Below are 20,442 nucleotides of genomic sequence, written 5' to 3'. Positions count from 1 at the left end.
AGTCTGTTTTGCACTTTGGTTGAAACATCTCAAGATACTTTAATTTGTTATACTTAGAGATCATGGGCCACCCTGGAATGATAATTATTTAAAATGCAACTCTCATTTCTCACACCTTTGGCCCAGACAGAGATACAGATATCTTTTATGCATATTCATCTTTTAAGCAGAAATTCTCCAAAAAGTTTGTTTCATTGAATTATATTCTGTGTTTCATTTAGAGAGAGCCTGTCCCAAGCAGAAAATTATTTCTGGAACTCTGTCCTCTGAACATAAATTTGAAAATTTCACTAGCTTGCAATAACCACGGCTTTCCAAGGTCTTGGCTTCTTTTCAGAGAGAAAATGTGTGAAAGTAAAGATTAGCCTTTGCTTGTTTAAAACAGGATTACTAGCAGCTAAAAGTAATACTGGAATGTGAAATTTCTTTTCGTGTAATATATCTTGGCCTTCTTTTCTCTGCTGAGGGAGCTGCGTCAGTGCTAACCACACCATTCTCTGCTCCTTTCTCCCATCCTTTTGTAGCTAAAACTTAGACAATAATCCAACTTCTGAGTAGAGAGTCACCAATTGCTGGTGTGTCAAGGGTTCCTCAGGAGCTCCTCCATCCCAGCGTCATGAATAGGAAACAGCTATTAGGGATGCCTGGGGGGTGGCCCTCATCTGGGCCACATCTTGCCCCAGCATTTGCATTTCTCTCTGAAAGAGTCTCAGTTGTCTCCACGGCTTTGGCTGAGTTATCAGGGGAAACCTCATAGAGTTGCTTTAAAATGTAAATTTGAAAGAGAGAAAGTGCGGGGTGGGGGGTGGGAGGGAGGGAGAGAGAGAGAGTGTGTGTGTGTGTGTGTGTCGTGTGTCATGTTTAAAGACATGGCTGTGGTAGTTGTCATGCATTCAATACCATTAATGGTTTGCTCAATGGTGTAGGACTCAAGTAAAGCCTATTGAGGAAATCACACCAACTGACTAAAGAGGCAGCTTGCCTTTGGTTGGGATCCCTGCAGGAAGCAGTCAGACAGGACGTCCTGAGGGACGCAGAGCCCCCACCCACAGAGCTTCCTCCTGGTAGGCTTCTCGGGCCCTGCGACAGTCAGTCCACATGGCCCACAGACCCGGAAGCATCAAACCAAGCAAGGTCGGGGATTAGGTAATCAGCAGAATTTTAAAAGGCCCCGGCCTGGAGTTGGACACAGAATGGGGCATCTTCTGTGACCAAAAGGCTCAAGCTTGCACAGGAAGGAACTCATGCAGGACGCTGTGGTCCCTGAGAAAGTCAAGAACTCCTGCCGTGCACGGAGTACCGCATGCAGTTTATATAGAGAGATATACACGTTGAATACAATATAGACAATGAGCAATAAATAAAGTGTGTATCAAGTAATGTATGTAAAATAATATGAAAGCACATTAAATCAGATTTGGAAGCTTTAGTTGAAATAAATTTGAAATAAATGAAATTTTAGGCAATGTTTTCCTTCCCTCCAGCTCTTCCTTTTTTAAATGTTGTTTATTGACATATAATAGTTGCACATATTTGGGGAGTACCTTCCTTCTTTTGTTACATACATTCAATCATTTAGCAGGCAACATTACAAGCCCTGCCCTCCATCAGGTGTTAGCTCCTTGTATGGGTTTGCCCAGGCTGCCAAAACAATGTACCACAAACTACGAGGCTTAAACAACAGGAATTTATTGTATCACAGTTCTCAAGGCCAGAAGCCGAGAGCAAAGCATGTGCAGGGCTCCTTTCTCCAGAGGGCTGTGAGGGAGAACGTCCAGTGCCTCTCTCCCAGCTTCTGGGAACTTGCAGGGTGATCTTGGGTGCTTCTTGGTTGGCAGAAGCATCATCCCGACCCCTGCCTCATCTTCACATGGCATTCTGTCTATGTCTTTTTTGTTTGTTAGTTTGTTTGTTTGAGATGGAATGTCTCACTCTGTTACCCAGGCTGGAATGCAGTGGCACAATCTTGGCTCTCTGCAACCTTTGCGTCCCAGTTCCAGCGATTCAACCTCCCTCCTGCCTCAGCCTCCCGTGTAGCTGGGATTACAGGCATGCACCACCACACCTGGCTAATTTTTGTATTCTTTTTAGTAGAGATGGTGTTTCATCATGTTGGCCAGGCTGGTCTTGAACTCCTGACCTCAAGCAATACACCCATCTTGGCCTCCCAAAGTGCTGGGATTACAGGCATGTGTGCGTGTCTGTCTCCATGTCCACACTTTCCCTTTTAACAAGGACACCAGTCATTGTGGATTGAGGCCCATCCAAATGATATCATTTTAAGTTAATCACCTAAAAATAAAGACCCTATTCCCAAATAAGGTCACGTTCTTAGGAATAGGAAATTAGGATTCCAATATTTCCTTTTTGGAGAGGATGCAATTCAGCCCATAAAGCTCCCCAAGGAAAGAGACTCCTGGTTCTGTCTTCTCTGTGCCCCAGTGCCAATGCTGTTGGAGGCTCTCAGTGACCTCAGGCAGCTCACACAAATGAAGGGAGAAAAACTTTGGGAGCATGTGCCTATTCTTTTGACAAATGTGACTGTGTATTTGCCTCAGAAACACTGAGGAGAGGAAGTAGAGCACAAGGGTTAAGAGCAAGACTCTGAAGCCAGAGTACCTAGACTTGAATTTTGACTCGCTGTGCAACCTTAGTCAGGTTACTAAACCCCTCTGAGCCTCAAGTTCTGGATATAATAGTAGATAACAATAGCACCTACCCCAAGAAAATGTTATCAGAATTAAGCTATTAATATATGTGAAGCACCCGGAACCATTCCTGGTACATAGTAAGGGGTGTAACAATGTTCAAACATGGGGATAAAGACAGCATGAGATTGGCATAAGGGCAGCCCCACAGATCAATGGAACAGAATGGAGTCCGGAAAACAAGAAGTTGCTAAAGTAATTCAATGAGGAAAGGATAGTCTTTTCAACAAATAGTGCCATAAAAAGTAGATATCCACGTGGAAAAATGTGAATGGCAACTCTTACTACACCATACAAAAAATTAACTCAAAATGGATCGTGTATCTAAACATAAAAGCTAAACTCTAAAACTTCTAGAAGCAAAGAATAAAGTTTTGCAACATTGGGATAGGAAAGATACAGAATCACAAACCATTTTTCAAATGGTACGCTGGATTTCATCAAAATTAAAAACTGACTATTTAAAAGGTATTGTTAAGGAGATAAAAAGGTAAGTCACAGACGTGGAGAACATACCTATAAAACACATTTGAGAGGGGACGTGAATTCAGAATACATAAAGAACTCTTAAAAATAATAAGACCAACTACCCACTTGAAAATGAGCAAAATATCTGAACACATGCTTTACCCAAGAAGATATCGAAAACATCAAAAAGGACAGGAAAAGACGCTCAACATTGTTAGTCATCAGGCAAATTAAAACTAAAACCCACAGTGAGATACCATTGTTCACCAAAAGGGTGACAAAAATTTAAATGGTTGATATAATACCATGTGTTGCCAAGGATGTTCCCACCACTGGTGGGAACGTAAAATGGCACAACCCCTTCAGAGAACATTTCAGCAGTTCCTTATGAAGGTTTTACCCATCCAACCCAGTCATTCCACTCATAGGTATTTACCCAAGAGAAATCAACACACATGTCTACGTGGAGACTCATATACCAATCAATACTCATAATGGCTTTATTTCTCAGAGCTAAAAATTAGAAACAGCTATTGGGTCAACAGGTGAATGGAGAAACAAATTTTGGTATACCCATGCAATGGAATACTGATCAGCAATACAAAAAACTGTTGATATGTACAACAAGAGGCCGGGTGCAGTGGCTCACACCTGTAATCCCAGCACTTTGGGAGGCCGAGGCAGGCGGATCACGAGGTCAGGAGATCAAGACCATCCTGGCTAACATGGTGAAACCCCGTCTCTACTAAAAAAAAATACAAAAAATTAGCCAGGCGTGGTGGCGGACACCTGTAGTCCAAGCTACTCGGGAGGCTGAGGCAGGAGAATGGCGTGAACCCGGGAGGCGGAGCTTGCAGTGAGCCGAGATTGTGCCACTACACTCCAGCCTGGGTGATAGAGCGAGACTCTGTCTCAAAAAAAAAAAAAAAAAAAAAAAAAAAAAAAAAATATGTACAACAAGAAGAATGAATCTCGAAAACACTGCAATAAACAATATGAAATGCTAGAAATGATAAATCGAATCCTTGTGCTGGAAAGCAGATCGGAGGTTGCCTGGGGTTGGGGGAAGGGACACAAGATAATTTTGGGAAGTGATGGAAACGTTCAATATCTTAATTGTAGTTGTGGTTACAAGGTATATAAATTTGTTAAAACATACCAGACTGTGCAATTCAAATGGGTACATTATACTGAATGAAAACTACACCTTTATAAAGTTGCTTCTTAAAATCCTAACCAGAACAAAAGTTTCCCATTATTATTTCACCATAGGTCCCAGACCTGTGGGGAAGGGCACTGGGTGCTGGGTGAATGGGGGCTGAGTTGATGGGTGACCCCATGGTTCTGAAGCCCCCAGAGGGGTTTCCTGGGAGCATTAGGATTCTGACACTCATCCCCAGCTGACATCAGTAACCTTCAGTATGCTGTTCGTCTGAGTTAATGTCTTCACTCATGATTTTAATGTCAAGTGGAAATATCATGTTCGCTCTAATCCCTTCTGACAGGGTGCACTTTAACTGGACTTAAAGGAGGGAGGGAGGAAGAACAGAGCCGGGAGACTGATTCTCGGATAGGAGGGTTGTTTTTATCCCTTCTTTCTCTTTGAAAGCTGTTTCCCTGGTATGTTCCTGGACCATCTTTAAAGATCATTTCCAAATCAGGGAGAATGTGTTCAGCTTTTCATCGGTTCAAGTTACTGGTTCAGCAAGAGACTTTAGGGAAACAAAACAAAGAGCCACATGTCCCTCAGCCCACCCCTTCCAAAGCATCTGAACGTCAGCATCATGGTGTAAGAAAATGGTTCTCAACTGACTTTTGTAAGCACACTTTCTGACTCTGAAATTGTGGGTGATGCACTTGAAACTCTTTTTTAAAAACTTTAAAATACTGAAGTCAGTAACCATGTATGTTAATTTCAGTGTAACAGTGGCACACATGCTGATCTTAGTGTAACAATATAACACATATTAATCTCATTATAACAATGTAACATGTGCTGATCTCAGTATGACAATGTAACACATGCTGGTCCCAGTGTAATAATATCTCCCAGCAACTGTGATGCTCTTTCATGGCACATTCTGTTGTCATTTCAGCACCAGGTCACTGGATACTCTAATCCAACTCCCCTAAGAAGCTTAGGAGACAAAGTTCCTGCATATACCAGTTATGAACAGCCTTCATTTTCAGCAACAGCTTAACTTTGGGCTCTGTCCTGTTAGCCACAAGAAAAGCTGTGACATCTAAAGATTGTACCAAAATCATATTTTACACAGTTATGAAAAATTGCCAGTATGAGTATTGGAAATCTTTGGTGATTAGGAAAGAATAAAGACATAATACAGGGGATGGACAGAGATTTGCATCCACACACTTCAACTAAATCTATTTTTTGGTGTTTTTAAGTCAAAAATCTCCATAGAAAATCAGGAAAACTGACAGACAAATAAAATAATAATCACATATTCCCCCAACCAGAGTTAGCCATTATAAACTATTTCTGCATATGTAATTTATATTATATAACTACATGTGTGTTTTAGTATATACAGATTTATGTCCTACTCTTTTCGCCTAAGATTGTACCCTGAGAATTTTCCTATACCATTTTACAATTCTTTAAATTATGTTAATTTCTACATATTTATCATCTAAATATTCCAGTATTTATTTAACTAATTGTTGGTGGATTTCTAGATTATTTCTATTTCCTCAGTAGTATAAATAACACACCAACGAAGGTCCTTGTCCATGAGTCTTTGACCAAACATCTATTTCCTTAGGATCAATGCCTAGAAGGTGAGTGACTGAGTCCAAGGGTGTGGACATTTGCAGCTGCCCCTTGGTTTAAAACAGCATCTATCCCTCTTCCTTCTCTCTGAATAATTAGCCCCAGGTGACTTTTGATAAATACCATAGTCACTCTTGGCCTCTGATCCTGGGCCCAGATCACTGAGCATGCCATGCCGAGATTGACATGTGTTGCACTGAGATTAATGTGTGTTGCATTGTTACACTGAAATTGGTATGAGTTACACAGAGATCAGCGTAATCTCTCTGGGCCCACAATTTCATAATCTCTCTAAGCGCCTGATATTTCTAGGCTCTTTCTCCCATCACCGTTGCAGGAGTCCTACCTGGCAGTGGGACCCAGCTCCCTTGCTCATGTTGCATTGGCCCTGGCACGACAGCCCCATCAGTGTCTCCCCTTTGATGAGACCCGGCTCATGAGGTCCTAGGAGGAAGGGATGCTTTAAATGCAGGCCTCTCTCCCTCTTCCCTCAATCCCTCCCCCGCTCTCTCTTTCTCAGAAGCTGCTGGTCTTTGCTTCTCCCCATGACTCTCGCTGGGCCTGACTTCCCTCCCCACTTCCCACCAAGTGAAGTTACTGTCCCTCAGCGTTCTCGAACCTCACTGTCCTCCTCTGCAAATGAGAATCATTCTGCCTGCCTTACAAAGACAGACCTTCACTCCCTTGGAAATACCTAGTCCACACCTGTCAGATATCCTTCTAGGCTCTGGGGAAGCAAAGATGAAGGCGCCTGGCCTTCAAGTGAAGAAAGAGAATCAGAGAGCCAGGAATGCCGAGGACCAGAAAAGCCATCAGTGCTCTTGTTTGGGTCCAGGAGCTGGACATCCAGATGGGACACTGGGCTGTCACCAAGTGGTGGCATTGTCTATTTCTAGTTTAATGTCAAGAAAATTTAGTGTATCAACAACCAGAAAAGATTTAGTAGATCATCCCAGCTTTGCCACTTACCAGCCACGTGACCCTGGACAAGTTTTCAAAGCCTCTGTGCCTCTGGTTTTCTACCTGTAACATGGAGCAAATAATAGAACATACTCAAGGGTGTCAGGATTAAATAAGCTGCTGGATGCAAAGTGCTTAATACAGTGCTTGGCACATAGTAGGTGCTCAGTAAATGATCATTAGCTGTTAACATCCAGACTAGCTGTTAATATCTATCCATTATCATCAGAAAAGATGAGAAATTAAGGCATGAAAGGGTTAATTAACTTGTTCAAGGCCACACAGCCGGCTACAGGTCCCCCAGGGCACTCCTTAGTTAAAATGAATGATATATTTTCTGCCATTTATTGGCAACCTCTTTTGTTCATGAGTCTATTTCAGGCACTGTGAGTTCTTTCCCTTTATCTCACAGTTACCCTGCAAAGACGGTATTAGCATTCTCATTTTCCAGGTGGGGAAACTGAGACTTGGACGAGCTGTGTAACCTGTCCTGGGTGCAAAGCTGGTGTAACCTGTCCTGACTAGAAATGCCTTTTTGAGACATGTAGTCATCAGCCAGGCACGTTTTCCTCCCAGGCCTCTGCCTTTCTGGGTCAGCACCCTCCGGTCCCTTCAACGTTCGTGCCTAGGGGACCAAAAGGTCCGTGGCCCCAGGCAGCAACACATGGCCAAGGTGCTCAGCTGACCCACAGGGCTATGCCCTTCACACAGGCAGCTGTCACTCACCGCTCAGTGCTGGCCGGCTCTGCCAAGCAGAACAACCGTCCATTGTCTAGATGGCTTTTCACCTGCTTCCCTCTAAGGAGCAGGGTATGAGGAAAGAGGAAGAGGTAGAGGGCGCTGGGGTCCCTGCAGCTGGACTCCATTGTGGAGAAACCCTGAGGCTTTGGGGCAGGATTGCAACTATTCATCTCAGTGCTGTGACCTTCGCGCCGTCACCTGAAGCTGGCAGGCAGGAGGCATGTGTGCTCTGGCTTCATGGCCCTCAGCAGTGTCACTGCTTCCCCTTGCCCAAGATAAATGACTGTCGTGATGAGGACCTGCCAGCCTCAAAACCTTTGCTCCCACTAATCCCTCTGCCTGACAAGCTCTCCACATCTCTGCCTGCTACTGCCTCCTCCAGGAAGCCTCACCTGATTGCCTCATTGAGAAAATCCATGAATTTTTATTCAAATACCCTGGGCTCAATTTCTGGCCCTCTCTCACCTGCTCGCTCTGTGGTGTCTGCTGTTGTCTCACCTCTCTGACCCTCAGTGTTCTCTTTTTGTGAAATGGGGCATGAGAGGAGGATACCTCACATAATATGAGTACCTAATGTGTGTATTGCATGCAGTCTCTTTTTTAACCCTCACTTCCACTGCAGACACTCCTGTCGAAGGATATTTCGATTCTTTTGTCACAGATAAAGGCCCTGGGGCCTTGGGAAGTGAAGTCACATGCCAGAGTTCATACATCTGGAAAGTAGTAAAGCCAGAATATAAACCCAGGTTTTTCTGTCTCTGGCATTCAGCTACGATTACTCTTCCAGTCATTGGCAGTTGAGGAGCTGTTTCTGACCAAGTGGACAGGGGGCGCGGGGGGCACAGGAGCCAGCCAGATGGAGGTCAGTGACAGTCCTAGGCTGAGGGAAGCGGACTTGGAGGACATAGCTTTAGGGACTTCCTCAGGGACTCCCCACCTCACATCCCACAATGAAATTGACTCCCCCAGACACAGGCAGACTGGAAAACGACATGGGCTTCTCTGTCTACTCCCACCCCTGCGCCCGCTGTGGGTGCCTACCCCTACGAAACCCACCACATGGAAACACAGAGGAATCGCCTTCCATGCAGGCTGGCTCTGAAGGGAGAGAAGGCCTGTGCTGACCACATCCATCCAGTTCCTCCTCCCAAACTCCTGATTGGAGGAGTCCACCCCAGCAAGGAAGATTAGGAGGAACGTGCTCGTATTAACACTGTGGGTGCTCAAGAATTGTGACTTTCTCTCCCTCACTTTTTCCTTTCTCATAAAGGGCATTGCTTCAGGGCTGTGGCTGTGAAGAAGGTGACCCAGCTGTCTCAGGATCAAAGCCGGTTTTTAATCGTGATGCCATTGCCAGTTCCCAGTGCCACATTGTGGTTACAAATGGAATAATAGCTCTCTCTCTCTTTTACCCTGGACTAGGGCTTGGTCATTGAGCACCTGGGACGGAGACCCCTCCTCATTGGTGACTTTGGGCTAATGGCACTCTTCTTTGGGACCCTCACCATCATGCTGACCCTGCAGGTGAGATGATGTGCTTGTCACATTTGAGGAAGATAAGCATGGAGCTGGCTTCTGGCTTCATCATTTTGGGGCCTTTGATTTGTGGGTTCATACTTCTACCAGCAGTGCTTGTGATAAAGCTCTCCCTGGAGGCAGCTCATCTCTGGAGCTGCTCAGGGTCTCAGTGAAGAGGGTTTGGTGAGGGTTCCTTGGACTGGGACATGAGAGACCTGACTTCTGGTCCTGTCACTTCCGCTGACGAGTTGTGTGATCTTGGGCAAGACACTTTCCCTCTCTGAGCCTCAGTTCACCCATCTGCGGAATAGAAGAGCTTGCACTAGACAACCCTAAGATGCCGCTTCCAGCTGTCACCGCCCAGCATGAATGCCAGGTGCTGCATATCAGCCACTTCCCCAGTGGTCACAATTTTATAGACAGTGGCTCTGGAGCCAGACAGCCTGTGTGGATCTCGGCTTTTCCTTACTGGTAATGAAACTTCAGCAAGTCAGCTCCTCTCCAGGCCTCATCTCTAAAATGGAACAGTCAGTTGTCCCTTCGTCCAGGGGTGTTGTGGGATGAAATGAGAAAATGCACGGAAAGCACTTGGAACCAGCACTCAGTGGACGTCCATGTAGGTGGAGGGGTGACGAAGGACTTCATCCTTACAACATCGGTATTTTTTTCTTTTATGGAGATAAGGAAACTGAGGGATAAATATAAATAAAAAAGCTTCCCAAGGTTGCACCACCAGAAGGTGGCAAGCTGGGATTAGATCCCCAGATGTTGGGCTTCTGTCCCCTGCATGGCTCAGGGCAGCCTGGATTAATTGAACACTGCCTCAGTGTCTCCAACTCATCTTGGTGCCATGGGAAGCGTGAAGCAAGGTTGCAGCAATTGATCAATCTTTGCATTTTTCAAAAATGCATCTGGAAATTGATAGGTGCACATTTTGATCACCTGTCAAATGTCTTAGTGGCCCAAATGTTTCTAGAAAAAGGCACTGTTAGCATGGTGGTGTCTGATGGGTGCCCTTCGAAGAGGTGGGGCTGGCGAGCACGCTGACTGGCAGGAGGTGGAAGCATTGCCTTCAAGGACAATTTACTAGCAGGTGCAGTTCCTTCCTGACAGCCAGGCCCAAGCTGTCCCGAGCCCGGGCATCTTTACAGTCCTCTGAAGTTCTCAAGAAGCTAGTTGGGTGATGTTCTGGGCCATTGTCTTTCTGAAACTTGTGTCAGAAGTTTAAAAGGAAGGCCTGAAGCCCACGAACCCCATCTAAGCCTCACTTCACAAGGTCTCAGAGCTGTTCCTGGCTTGGCCACCTTTGTCTCCCCCAGTGCCCCACACCCTGCCCCCGGCAGCTCCTCAAGGGGCCTGGCAGTTTCCTCTCCTAGGGCTCTTCTGTGCTTGGCTAGCTTCTCCTTGCTTTCTGGACTCAGGAAGCCTTGGACACTCCTGGACACCTCTTCCTGCAGGAAGCCTCCCCTTGCTTCCAAGTCTGGGTGAGGTGCCCTCTCCTGAGTTCCCATAAGCCCCAAGGGGGAACCCTGTGAGATCACTTATCACGGACCATTGACTTTCACTGTTGATGCATCTCTCTCCCAATAGACAGTGAGTGAGTTGTGTAGGGCCATGCCTGAACCATATCTGCATTGCCACCTCCCATCCCAGTGCATGGCACTCAGGGGCAGCTGAGATCAATCAGTTGAATGAGTGAGTGAGTGAGTGACTTCGTACAGATTCTCACACAGCTTACGAAAGTCCACGAAGCTCCTCTCAACCCTTAGAGCTAATGGATTTGGACACAGAACAAGGGGAAGTAAGGAGTTCCCCATTCCTCTGCCCTCTGTACCCGTCGTCCTCTACTCCAGACTATTTGCAGTTCACCCCTGCACCGTGCCCTCTCAGGCTTCTGTGCCCTTGTGTATGCTGAACCCCCTCCTGGAACCTCTTTCCTTTCCTTTCCCACTGGGCTGACTCTGGCTCAACCTACAGAGGTGAGTGCAGGCTCTTACCTTCCCTTCAAGTCAGGTGGCCTCTCCTGGGGCAGCCCTGGCACCCCCACACACTCAGAACCAGTGACACTGTGTTCTATGCTCAGCCGTCCAGTCTGCTAGAGCAGGAGCAATCCCAAAACATCCTTTTGCAACCAGCACCAAGCCGCCCAACCCCCAGATGAGTGACAGCTTCTCCAGACACATTCCGTGAAATGAATTAACTCATCTCACACCTTGCAAGACGGCAGGGGTACAAATACGGTTCTTTATATAATAATACCAGAACTAAGGTAACTTTTTAAAAACAAAATATAGACGTCTTTAAAATGTATATGAGGAAATATATATATGTGTATATATATACATACATACACACACACTTTAAGTTCTGGGGTACATGTGCAGAACATGCAGGTTTGTTACACAGGTATACATGTGCCATGGTGGTTTGCTACACCCATCAACCCATCATCTACATTAGGTATTTCTCCTAATGCTATCCCTGTCCCAGTCCCTGACCCCCCAACAGGCCCCGGTGTGTGATGTTCCCCTCCCTGTGTCCGTGTATCCTCATTGTTCAACTCCTACTTATGAGCGAGACATGCAGTGTTTGGTTTTCTGTTCTTGTGTCAGTTTGCTGAAAATGATGAACTTTTATAAATGTGATAAAGCTGTGAAAATTGCTCATATTGCCTGCTGCCAACTAAACACTCAATCAATGTGAGTTATTGATTTATTTACCACTTCCTGTATGCCAGGACTATGTCAAACTCATCACAGGCTTCATCTGATTTCATCATGGCTATAAAATAAGCAGATGGAATGACTGAAGGGTTGTCATTGTTCCCATGTTATAGATGCTGAAGCTGGGGCTTGGGGACATCCAGTGACCTGTCCAAGGTCGCACAGATGGGTGGAGGAGGAGCTGGTGTGGGAACTCAGGTCCTCTGGACACACCATCACCTCCTCACCTGACCACTCCCTGTTCTCTCCCAGGACCGTGCCCCCTGGGTCCCCTACCTGAGTATCGTGGACATTCTGGCCATCATCGCCTCTTTCTGCAGTGGGCCAGGTAAGGCGCCCCTCCCTCCTCACTGCCCCGCCCAGGGGCTCATGGCGTCACCAAGCTGGGGAGCTCTCCTCATACAGATGGGGCACCTAGAGCCCAGAGGAAGCAAAGCCTGACTGGGGATGTGTGTCTGCTGCCTTCCTTTTGGCCCGATTGAAATGTAGCCGACTGTCTGCAGTCTACCCCACAGAAAGTGAAAACGGGCTCACCTGAAGATGAGTGGGAGATAATATCCCACCGCACAGCAAGAGCAGTTCACACGCGGGAGGGCTTGGAGCCAGAGGCGACACTGGTTTGTGATGAATCAAAGACAACCAAGTCACACAGTCTGTGCCTAAGCAGTTACGGTCTAGGGTGAAAGATGTGGCAATAATCATGGCCATGTCTAAGACATATTAATCATTGATTTTGTGTTATACTTGGCTAAGAACTTGACCTGTGTAAGCTCACTTAAGGCTGAGGACAGTTCCAAAGAAGACAGAGATGGAAGGTGACTTGCATGAGTGAGTAGGTGGAGTGGCCTGACTGCCAGGCCCAGGCCCCCACCAACAGCTTACATGGTACCTGCGTGAGTGTGCAACTGGAGTATCCCAGTCTCCGTTTACCCAGGACTCATTTCTAGCCCTGCTGTTTCCTAGCCATGGGTCAGTAGGAGAGACTTCTCTTTGTGAGCCTCAGTTTCCCCATCTGTACAATGACAAGGATGCAATGCGACTGAGGATCCTACCATTCCCTGGCTCTGTGTCCATGTCCAGCAGGGACCTCCAGCAGAGGCCAAGGTCAGACTGAGAAGGGGGGCTTCTTGGTCTTTTCGTTTCTTTCTAGTTGGCAAAGCAGCTTGGCTGAGGATGAATTAAAAGCATGTTGATTTTTGTGGTTGCAGCCATTCCTGCTTCAGGTATGAACTCAATGCAGAGGTCAAGAACAATCTTCGGTCTTTGTCTCCTAAATTCGAAGACCCCTAAATCTTAGCACTTGGTGTTGAAATGAAGTCTGTGCTGGCATATGCAGATGTTCACAATTAACTGAGGCAGAACACGACATGGGAATGACTTCAGAGCTGGAGGGAGGTCAGCTGGCAGACGAGGAAACCTTCCAGGGCCTAAGACGAATTAGAATTAAGTCATCCCAAGTTTGGAAAGACCGTAAAGATTTTCTAGTTCAGTCATTTATCAGAAGCTTAAGTCCTAGTCATGGTTTCCCTGCCAGGAATTCCTTCAGCCATGGCTTGATTACATCTATTGACAGGGAACTCACCACCTCACAAAACAGGCAATTCTACGTCCACAGGTCAGATTTGGTCCTGGCCCATTTTGTATGACCCACCAGCCAAGAATGGCTTTTGCATTTTAAAAGGGGGAAAGAAAGAATGCATGCCAGAGACCACATGTGGCCTGACAAGCTTCATATATTTTCTTTCTAACTATTTTAAACATTTGTCAACCCCTGCTATAGTTCCTTAGCTCTGAAATTTGGAACTGGGAGAGTGGGCTAGCTTGTGAGGTAGGGAAGGAGGAATTTCCAGGCAGTGAGAGCAGCCACTGCCAGAGCATAGAAAGAAGTTCATGTCAAAGGAACCTTAAATAAACCACCAGGGCCAGAGCAGTGGTGCTCAAACATTGCTCAGTCACCAGGGCTTTTAAAGCCCTGGTTTTCAGGCTGCACTGAAGGGCAACCAGCCCATAATCTTGGAGGGATAGGGCTCAAGCTTGGCATTTTCTAGCGCTGCATGATTCCAAGGTGCAGCCACGTTCAAGAACCACTGGGCTAGAGCAGTTTTTAAACCCCGGCTGAATATATTACCATCACCTGGTGACTTAGGGAAAAAAAAAAAAAAACAGAGCAAACACGGATATTCAGGCCTCATCCGATGATAGCTGTGTGCCCATCAAGAACCGCTGCCCAGAGTGCAGGGTGAGACACAGAGGAAGAGTCCGGAGATAAGCTAGAGGCAGATCTCAGAGCGTCTTAGATGTTGCACTAGGGATTTGCAGTTTTGTGGAACTCCCTAGAGGTCTGTTGGGGAATCTGTGTGCATGAATGCCACAGGGCAGACCTGCAGCGAGAAGAAACTGGAGGCAGAGACACCCGCCAGGGGCCTGGAGCCGTCAGCCCAGGACAGTTATCCGGGACAATGCCACCCCTGCGAAGGGTCCCATGGGCGTTGCCACTATGATAAGCGCAGGTCATGAGGGCAAGAAAGCTGTGCGTTTCTCGGTGTGATTTAGTGCTTCTCGAGTTTTCTTTTTTCCATAACAGCTGTTTTCCCAAAAGAAACAGTAAATGTCAGCATTGTATCTGAGTGAAAAGTTGACCTTCTTCCCCACCCATTCACACAAATAAGCCAGATTGGACTCATCCACAAATCTGCCTGAAGTTCCTTGCTAACCAAAACCACAAAGCTTAGCCTTCTCTGTTTTTTTTTTTTTTTTCTTTTTTTGTTTCCCCCAAGCCTTTTCGCAATGATCCTGATTCTGTTCCAATTGTTTGCAACTGTGGCTTTCTTTTGACTGTAGAACATGCTGCATTTCCAGGGCTTTAAATGCTGGGCTCCCCATCAGTGTCTATGAGACTTCCTGGAGGGAAGGCGGCCTGTGCCTCCCAATCGCAGATCACCTGTCAGCCCCTGCCCTCCACTTCCCCAGTCCACCTTCAACCCCCTGTGTTGACCCAGCATCTGCGCCTTGCTGACTAGCAATGACTTTAGCCACAAGATTGACCGGGGTTTAGAAGCTTCATTTAAACTCACATTGATAGTGTACAGTTTAAAGCCTCAGGGAACTTACCTGTCTAAGGAAAGCTGCCACTTAGACTGTGAGATCATCTTGCATCTTCCTAAGTGGACAGGGAAGAGCGAGTCCCCAGAGGAGCCACCCCGGGAAAATGTGGCAGGAAGACGCTCAGAGCTGAATGGCGGAGAGACTCACTGGCCTGCTCTCCATGATTAAAGAAGAGGGATGGATCTCCCAGAAGGGGGCCAGGAGGCCGCCTGAGGCAGCTTCTGTGAGGAACAGGTCGATGTAAGAAGACTTGGCAAGGAGTTGAAATTAAGTGAAAGAAAAGAAAGAAAACAAGAGAGGCAGTTTCCTGCTGCATATTTTATTTGTGTGCATAACTCCAAGGCAGTGGCAGGGAAGTCTAACAAATGAGGCAAAAGAAAAGAGCTTCACCTTTTGAGAAAAGATCATTGCCAAAATGTGTCAATTCCAGTTTTAAAAATAATATGATGCCCTGACTCTGTGCCTGGCACCAAGTTAAGTCCTCTGTGGGGAGTTTGTGTTTCAGTGGGGTGGACAGATGCAAACAAGATGGAGCGGTAAGGCCATTGCCATTATCAAGGTGCGAATTAAGGTCCGAGCACCTCAGAGGACGGAGCGGTCCTGGTGGAAATGCCTTTGTCAGTGCATACCTTGCTTGGAAAAAGGACCCCTCTGTTTATCACATTGATTTCAACTGGAAAGACTGCAGGAGCGTACTAGCATTTGAGGGGACCTACGTGGTCGGCTCTGCCTGCCCTGCCTGCCCTCCCTCTCTATCCCACATTCTCCCTGCGCTGCAGCCATCTGGAGCCACAGGCAGCTGCCCCCCGCCCCCCACACACACTTCATGGTCCCAGCCTTTACATGTGCTATTTGCCCACTTGCAACAACCACTCTTATTCATCTATTTGAGGTGTGGCTTCTCATCTTCAAAAAGTCAGCTCATACTGCATCTTGAGGCTTTCTTAGAAACAGACAGACCCTCTGGGCTCCCACAGCCCCCTGGATTAACTCCTAGTGGATCCCCCCACCCCTATTACAATGGCCATTGTTGGTCAGTCCCCCTAACATCAGGGACTGCTTCAAAGACAAGAACCTTGTTTCTATCCCCTGTATCCAAACACACAGCCTGACTATGGGTCAGCAGTCAATAAATGCTTGTATTTTTCATGAATTCTTTCAAAACATACTCATTGAGTTCCTCCTACTGTGGTGTGTGGTGTTTTCTACCACCACAGCTCACACCAAATGTGTGTGTGTGTTCTGACACCAAATACATGTCATTTTTCCACACCACCTCTCCAATTTGTCTCCACCAACAACTGGGTGTCCAACAATTGAACTCAATTCTGACACTGCCTGCCCAGAGCGAGCACAGAGCCTACAAGTTAAAGAGTTCAGTCCCACGGGACTTTCCTCACTTCAGACACCAGCCAAAAATAGAGTCCCAGGGAGCCGGCACTTCTGCCCTGATGACTATAAATTCAGGGATTCCCAAGGCTACCCTCAGGTTTGATGATTTGCTAGCATGACTCCCAGAACTCAGAAAAGTGCCCTACTTAAAATTACTGCTTTATTACAGAGGCTACAACTCAGAAACAGCCAAGTGGAAGAGAGGCATAGAGAAGGTATGGGGGTGTGTCAGGGGGCATAGAGCTTTCATGCCCTCTCTGGATACACCAGCCTCCTAGCACTTCAGTGTGTTTACCAACTGGGAAACTCCCCAACCCTGTCATTTAGAGGTTTTTATGGAGGCTCCATTATGTAGCCATGATTGATTCCATTATTGGCCATTGGTGATTGAACTCAGCCTGCAGCCCCTCTGCCTTCCTTGGAGGCTGGAAGATGGAGTTGAAGGTTCCAGCCCTCCAAACATGGCCACTGCTGCCTTGAAACCATCTAATGGCCCACCTGAGTCACCACATCAGGGCTTCATTATAAATTACAAAAGCCACTCTTGTTATTCCAGAAATCCCAAGGCTTTTAAGAAATCTGGGCCAAAAACTAGGGACAAAAATCAAATATATATATTGCAATTTTGTGTGTGTGTGTGTGTGTATGTGTGTGTGTTTGTGTGTTATGCCACAGTGCCAGCCCTGGGCTGGGAGCTGGAGATAAAAGTATGAACAAGACAGTGTCTCTATCCCCTATCCCCACAGAGGAAGAGGAGAGGGACAGAAACCGGGTGAGAATGACCACTTAGACATTCTATAGGAGGAAGGGGGCTGGCGTTCTCAACTGCATTGGCTGCTGGCCCCGACTGACCCCAGGGCAAAACCCTCCTGCAGACAACGTTGATCATCCCAGCCAGGCTCTTAGGATTGCACACAGCAGGTGTGCCCCAATGGGAGCCTGGTGAGATCCAGAGCGGGTAAAGGCTGTGTCCAGCAGACCCAGGAGAAGAGTCTGGGGCAGGAAGATGGGAGGAGCATCAGATAACATAAAGAGTGAAAGCCACGCACTTGCGCGACATTGTCTCAATGCCAGGCCTGCACCTGCGACGTCTGAAAAGAAGGAACCATGAAGCATCCTGGTCCTGTCCTACAAGTGGAAGGGCTCAGTCCTTTAACTCCTCCGGTGCTGGAGGAGCCCACAAAAGAGACAGACCTGGGAATGAATAATGATTGCTTACTGGATTTACAGGAGGCAGGAGAGGGAAAAAAGTAGGACACAATTTGTGTGTCAAATTCCATTGTTCATACGTGATCCCTTTCAATTCTCTCATGCCTGCAAGGTTGAATCCATGATCCCAAAAGTGGCAAGGTGGAGTCCAGACTCAAGCCTAGCTAGGTCTGCCTCTGAATCTCATGCCAGGGGGGCCGGCACTACCCCAAGTGGGGAGGGCTCTGTGCACCAGCCTGCACTGCCCCGAGAGGGAGCTCAGCCAGCAGACAGCAAGGTCTCCCTGCCTGGCATGGGGTGCTTAGGCAGCTACAGGCACATTCTTACTTGTTGAATGAATAAACAAGTGAATGAAGAAATACTAAATGAAAGAAAAAACCCTATCCATGGCCTTGGCCTCGCCCCAATTACCTTAAGTATCCCAGACCTTTAGGGGGAGTCAAATCAGATGACTCCTTTCCCCCTCAGAGGTTAGGGAATTGTGTGCAAAGCAGAATGACAAATGACGTTCTAACCCTCCTGACCAAGCAGAAAGTGTTGGATAGAAGAAATAAACATATACACATTAAAATAACTACAGCTATAAGTTAAGAGACATAACGACACTAAACTGGTATATAGTCATAATTTTTGAAAAATTGTTTAGTGAAAATCAGATGGAAAGTCTCACAAATCTAGACTTAAAACTAAATAGTAGCCGTTGCTCAGGACACATCAATGTCTCTAAAATGAATGTATTCAGAAGGTGAGAACTAACCCCAGCCTTGGTGCTAGTCCCTGTCCAGAAACAAAGACCCAGACGCCACGCCAGTACCGCACAGGCTTTCAGGGAAAGGACTTAAAAGATGAACTATCTGAAACTACCCTGTGAACTCCAAACCATTATAGAAATGTGGAATTCCATCCAGCTCCAGCAGGCATCAGGGAATCAGGAGCTACGGTCAGGAGGGTTTGGTTTGTTTGTTTGCAGGTTTGTTTGTTTGTTTGTTTGTTTTAGAGACAGGGTCTCACTCTGTCACCCAGGCTGAAGTACAATGGTGTGATCATGACTTACTGCAGCCTCCACCCCCTGGACTCAGGCTATCCTCCCACCTCAGCCTCCTGAGCAACTGGGACAAGTGCATGCCAGCATACCTGGCTAACTTTTTAATTTTTTTGTGGAGATAGAGTCTTGCTATGTTTCTCAAGCTGGTCTGGAACTCCTGGGCTCAAGTTATCCTCCCACCTTGGCCTCCCAAAGTGCTGAGATTACAGGCATGGACTGCCAGGATTTTAAAAGCAGTGCGTGAATGGACTATTTATAGTCCTGTGGGCAGGGATAGGGAACCAGAGAGAGACGGAGGCCTTCCGGGATGAACAACAGTGGGAAGCTGCCACCACTTCAGGGGTAAACTAATTTTCGTTAAATTTCTCCATAACAAAAGGATAGAAACACTAAGAAGTAAGATTTCATCAGGTAGGGCTAAGCTTTTGCAGCTCTGCAAACCGTTGTGATATTTAAGATTTCTTGCCACCTCCCAAGAACCAGTTCTCACCCCTGTCGACAATGCATGGCAGAGATTCATTTCCGCTTTTATCTAAAACTGTTTTGAGATTCTGAGAACCAAACAGGCAAATTCAACAATGTGATGTGCTCCTGCCTGTGGCTTTGTTGGGCGCCCCATGTCAGACCCCACACTCTGATGTCCTTTTACAGGGCAATGCCCAGTGCCAATGGAGGTTAAGTCAGTAACATTGTAATTAGTCCTTCAGCCCTGGGAGCACAAAGAGGAATAAGAAGGGTCCCAGCCAGGGGCTTGGAGTTCAGTTTCCAAGTAAAGAAGAGGAAGAGGTAGTCATTGGCTCTGTCACTGGGGTAAAAGGGGAGGTGGATAGAGGAAGAAGAGACTCAGAGAGGTTAAGAGCTTTACCTGGATCACACAGCAGTGAACCAGAATTCCACTTCCTATCAGTTTGACTGCAGAGCCTGAGTCCTTAAGGTCTACAATAGGCAACTAAGCTAAAGGCGGGTCCCGGGCACTAAGGGAGCACAGAGGACATGTGTGTCTGGGTGAATGGACATCACGTTACCTAGAGGAGGTACAACTTAGACTGATTTCTAAATATTGAGTCAGAGCAAGCACAGCCACCAGGTATGGGTTCTCAGGGTGTACACTACACAAAAAGGCATTTCTAAAGACACAGCATCCCATCTTAGGCAGACACTAAACTATGGCCATTTCTAAAGACACAGCATCCCATCTTAGGCAGACACTAACCTATGAGAACATGGGTGCCAATGTGGGGATGTGAGGTCTCCCAGCCAGGTTCTGACACAACAGGGCTGCACCATCTCCTACATCAACCCACAAGCAAAACAGTCATGCACACAGCTGGGAATACACAACATCCGCACATACTGATTCACACACATGCACACACACACGTGCACTCCGTTCTCCAGATAGCCTCTGAGCTTCCTCTCTAGCCCACTCTCAGAGACCTGATTCTCATCCTCTGCACGGTTCCAAAACTGGCATGGGTGCTCCACTTTGTTGGAAGGGCACAGAGCCTAGGTATACACTGGCTCATGGGTGGGGAAAGCAGACAGCTGTGGGGGCACACATGTGCATCCGCAGGGCTGCTGCCATCAGAGAGGGCATCTGAAGAACTTCCCTGGCAAGGCTGGACCAGGCCACAGGATATAAACACTAAGAAGTAATCATTCTGATTACAACACTAATCATTCTGTTTATTCAGTAATGCACTAACTTGTAAAATATTTTCTTTGAGAAAGCGGCACTTTTTTTTAAACAGCAAAAGTGCCATTTGGGCTAGAAGTGGCCCT

General features: G+C 46.8%; 1 protein-coding gene across 1 annotated transcript in view; it reads left to right on the top strand.

Annotated features, from left to right (window-relative positions):
- SLC2A9 (solute carrier family 2 member 9) overlaps positions 1-20,442 on the top strand; it is a 198,903-nt gene that overhangs the window by 135,017 nt on the left and 43,444 nt on the right. Inside the window, 2 exon segments of the mRNA XM_078002570.1 lie at positions 9,091-9,192; positions 12,162-12,237. Coding sequence (XP_077858696.1) covers positions 9,091-9,192; positions 12,162-12,237 — 178 coding nt within the window.

Source organism: Macaca mulatta, chromosome 5, assembly GCF_049350105.2.
Source record: "Macaca mulatta isolate MMU2019108-1 chromosome 5, T2T-MMU8v2.0, whole genome shotgun sequence".
Classification (NCBI taxonomy): Eukaryota; Metazoa; Chordata; class Mammalia; order Primates; family Cercopithecidae; genus Macaca; species Macaca mulatta.
The sequence above is the reverse complement of the archived record's forward strand: the minus strand, read 5'-3'. Positions and strand labels throughout refer to the sequence as shown.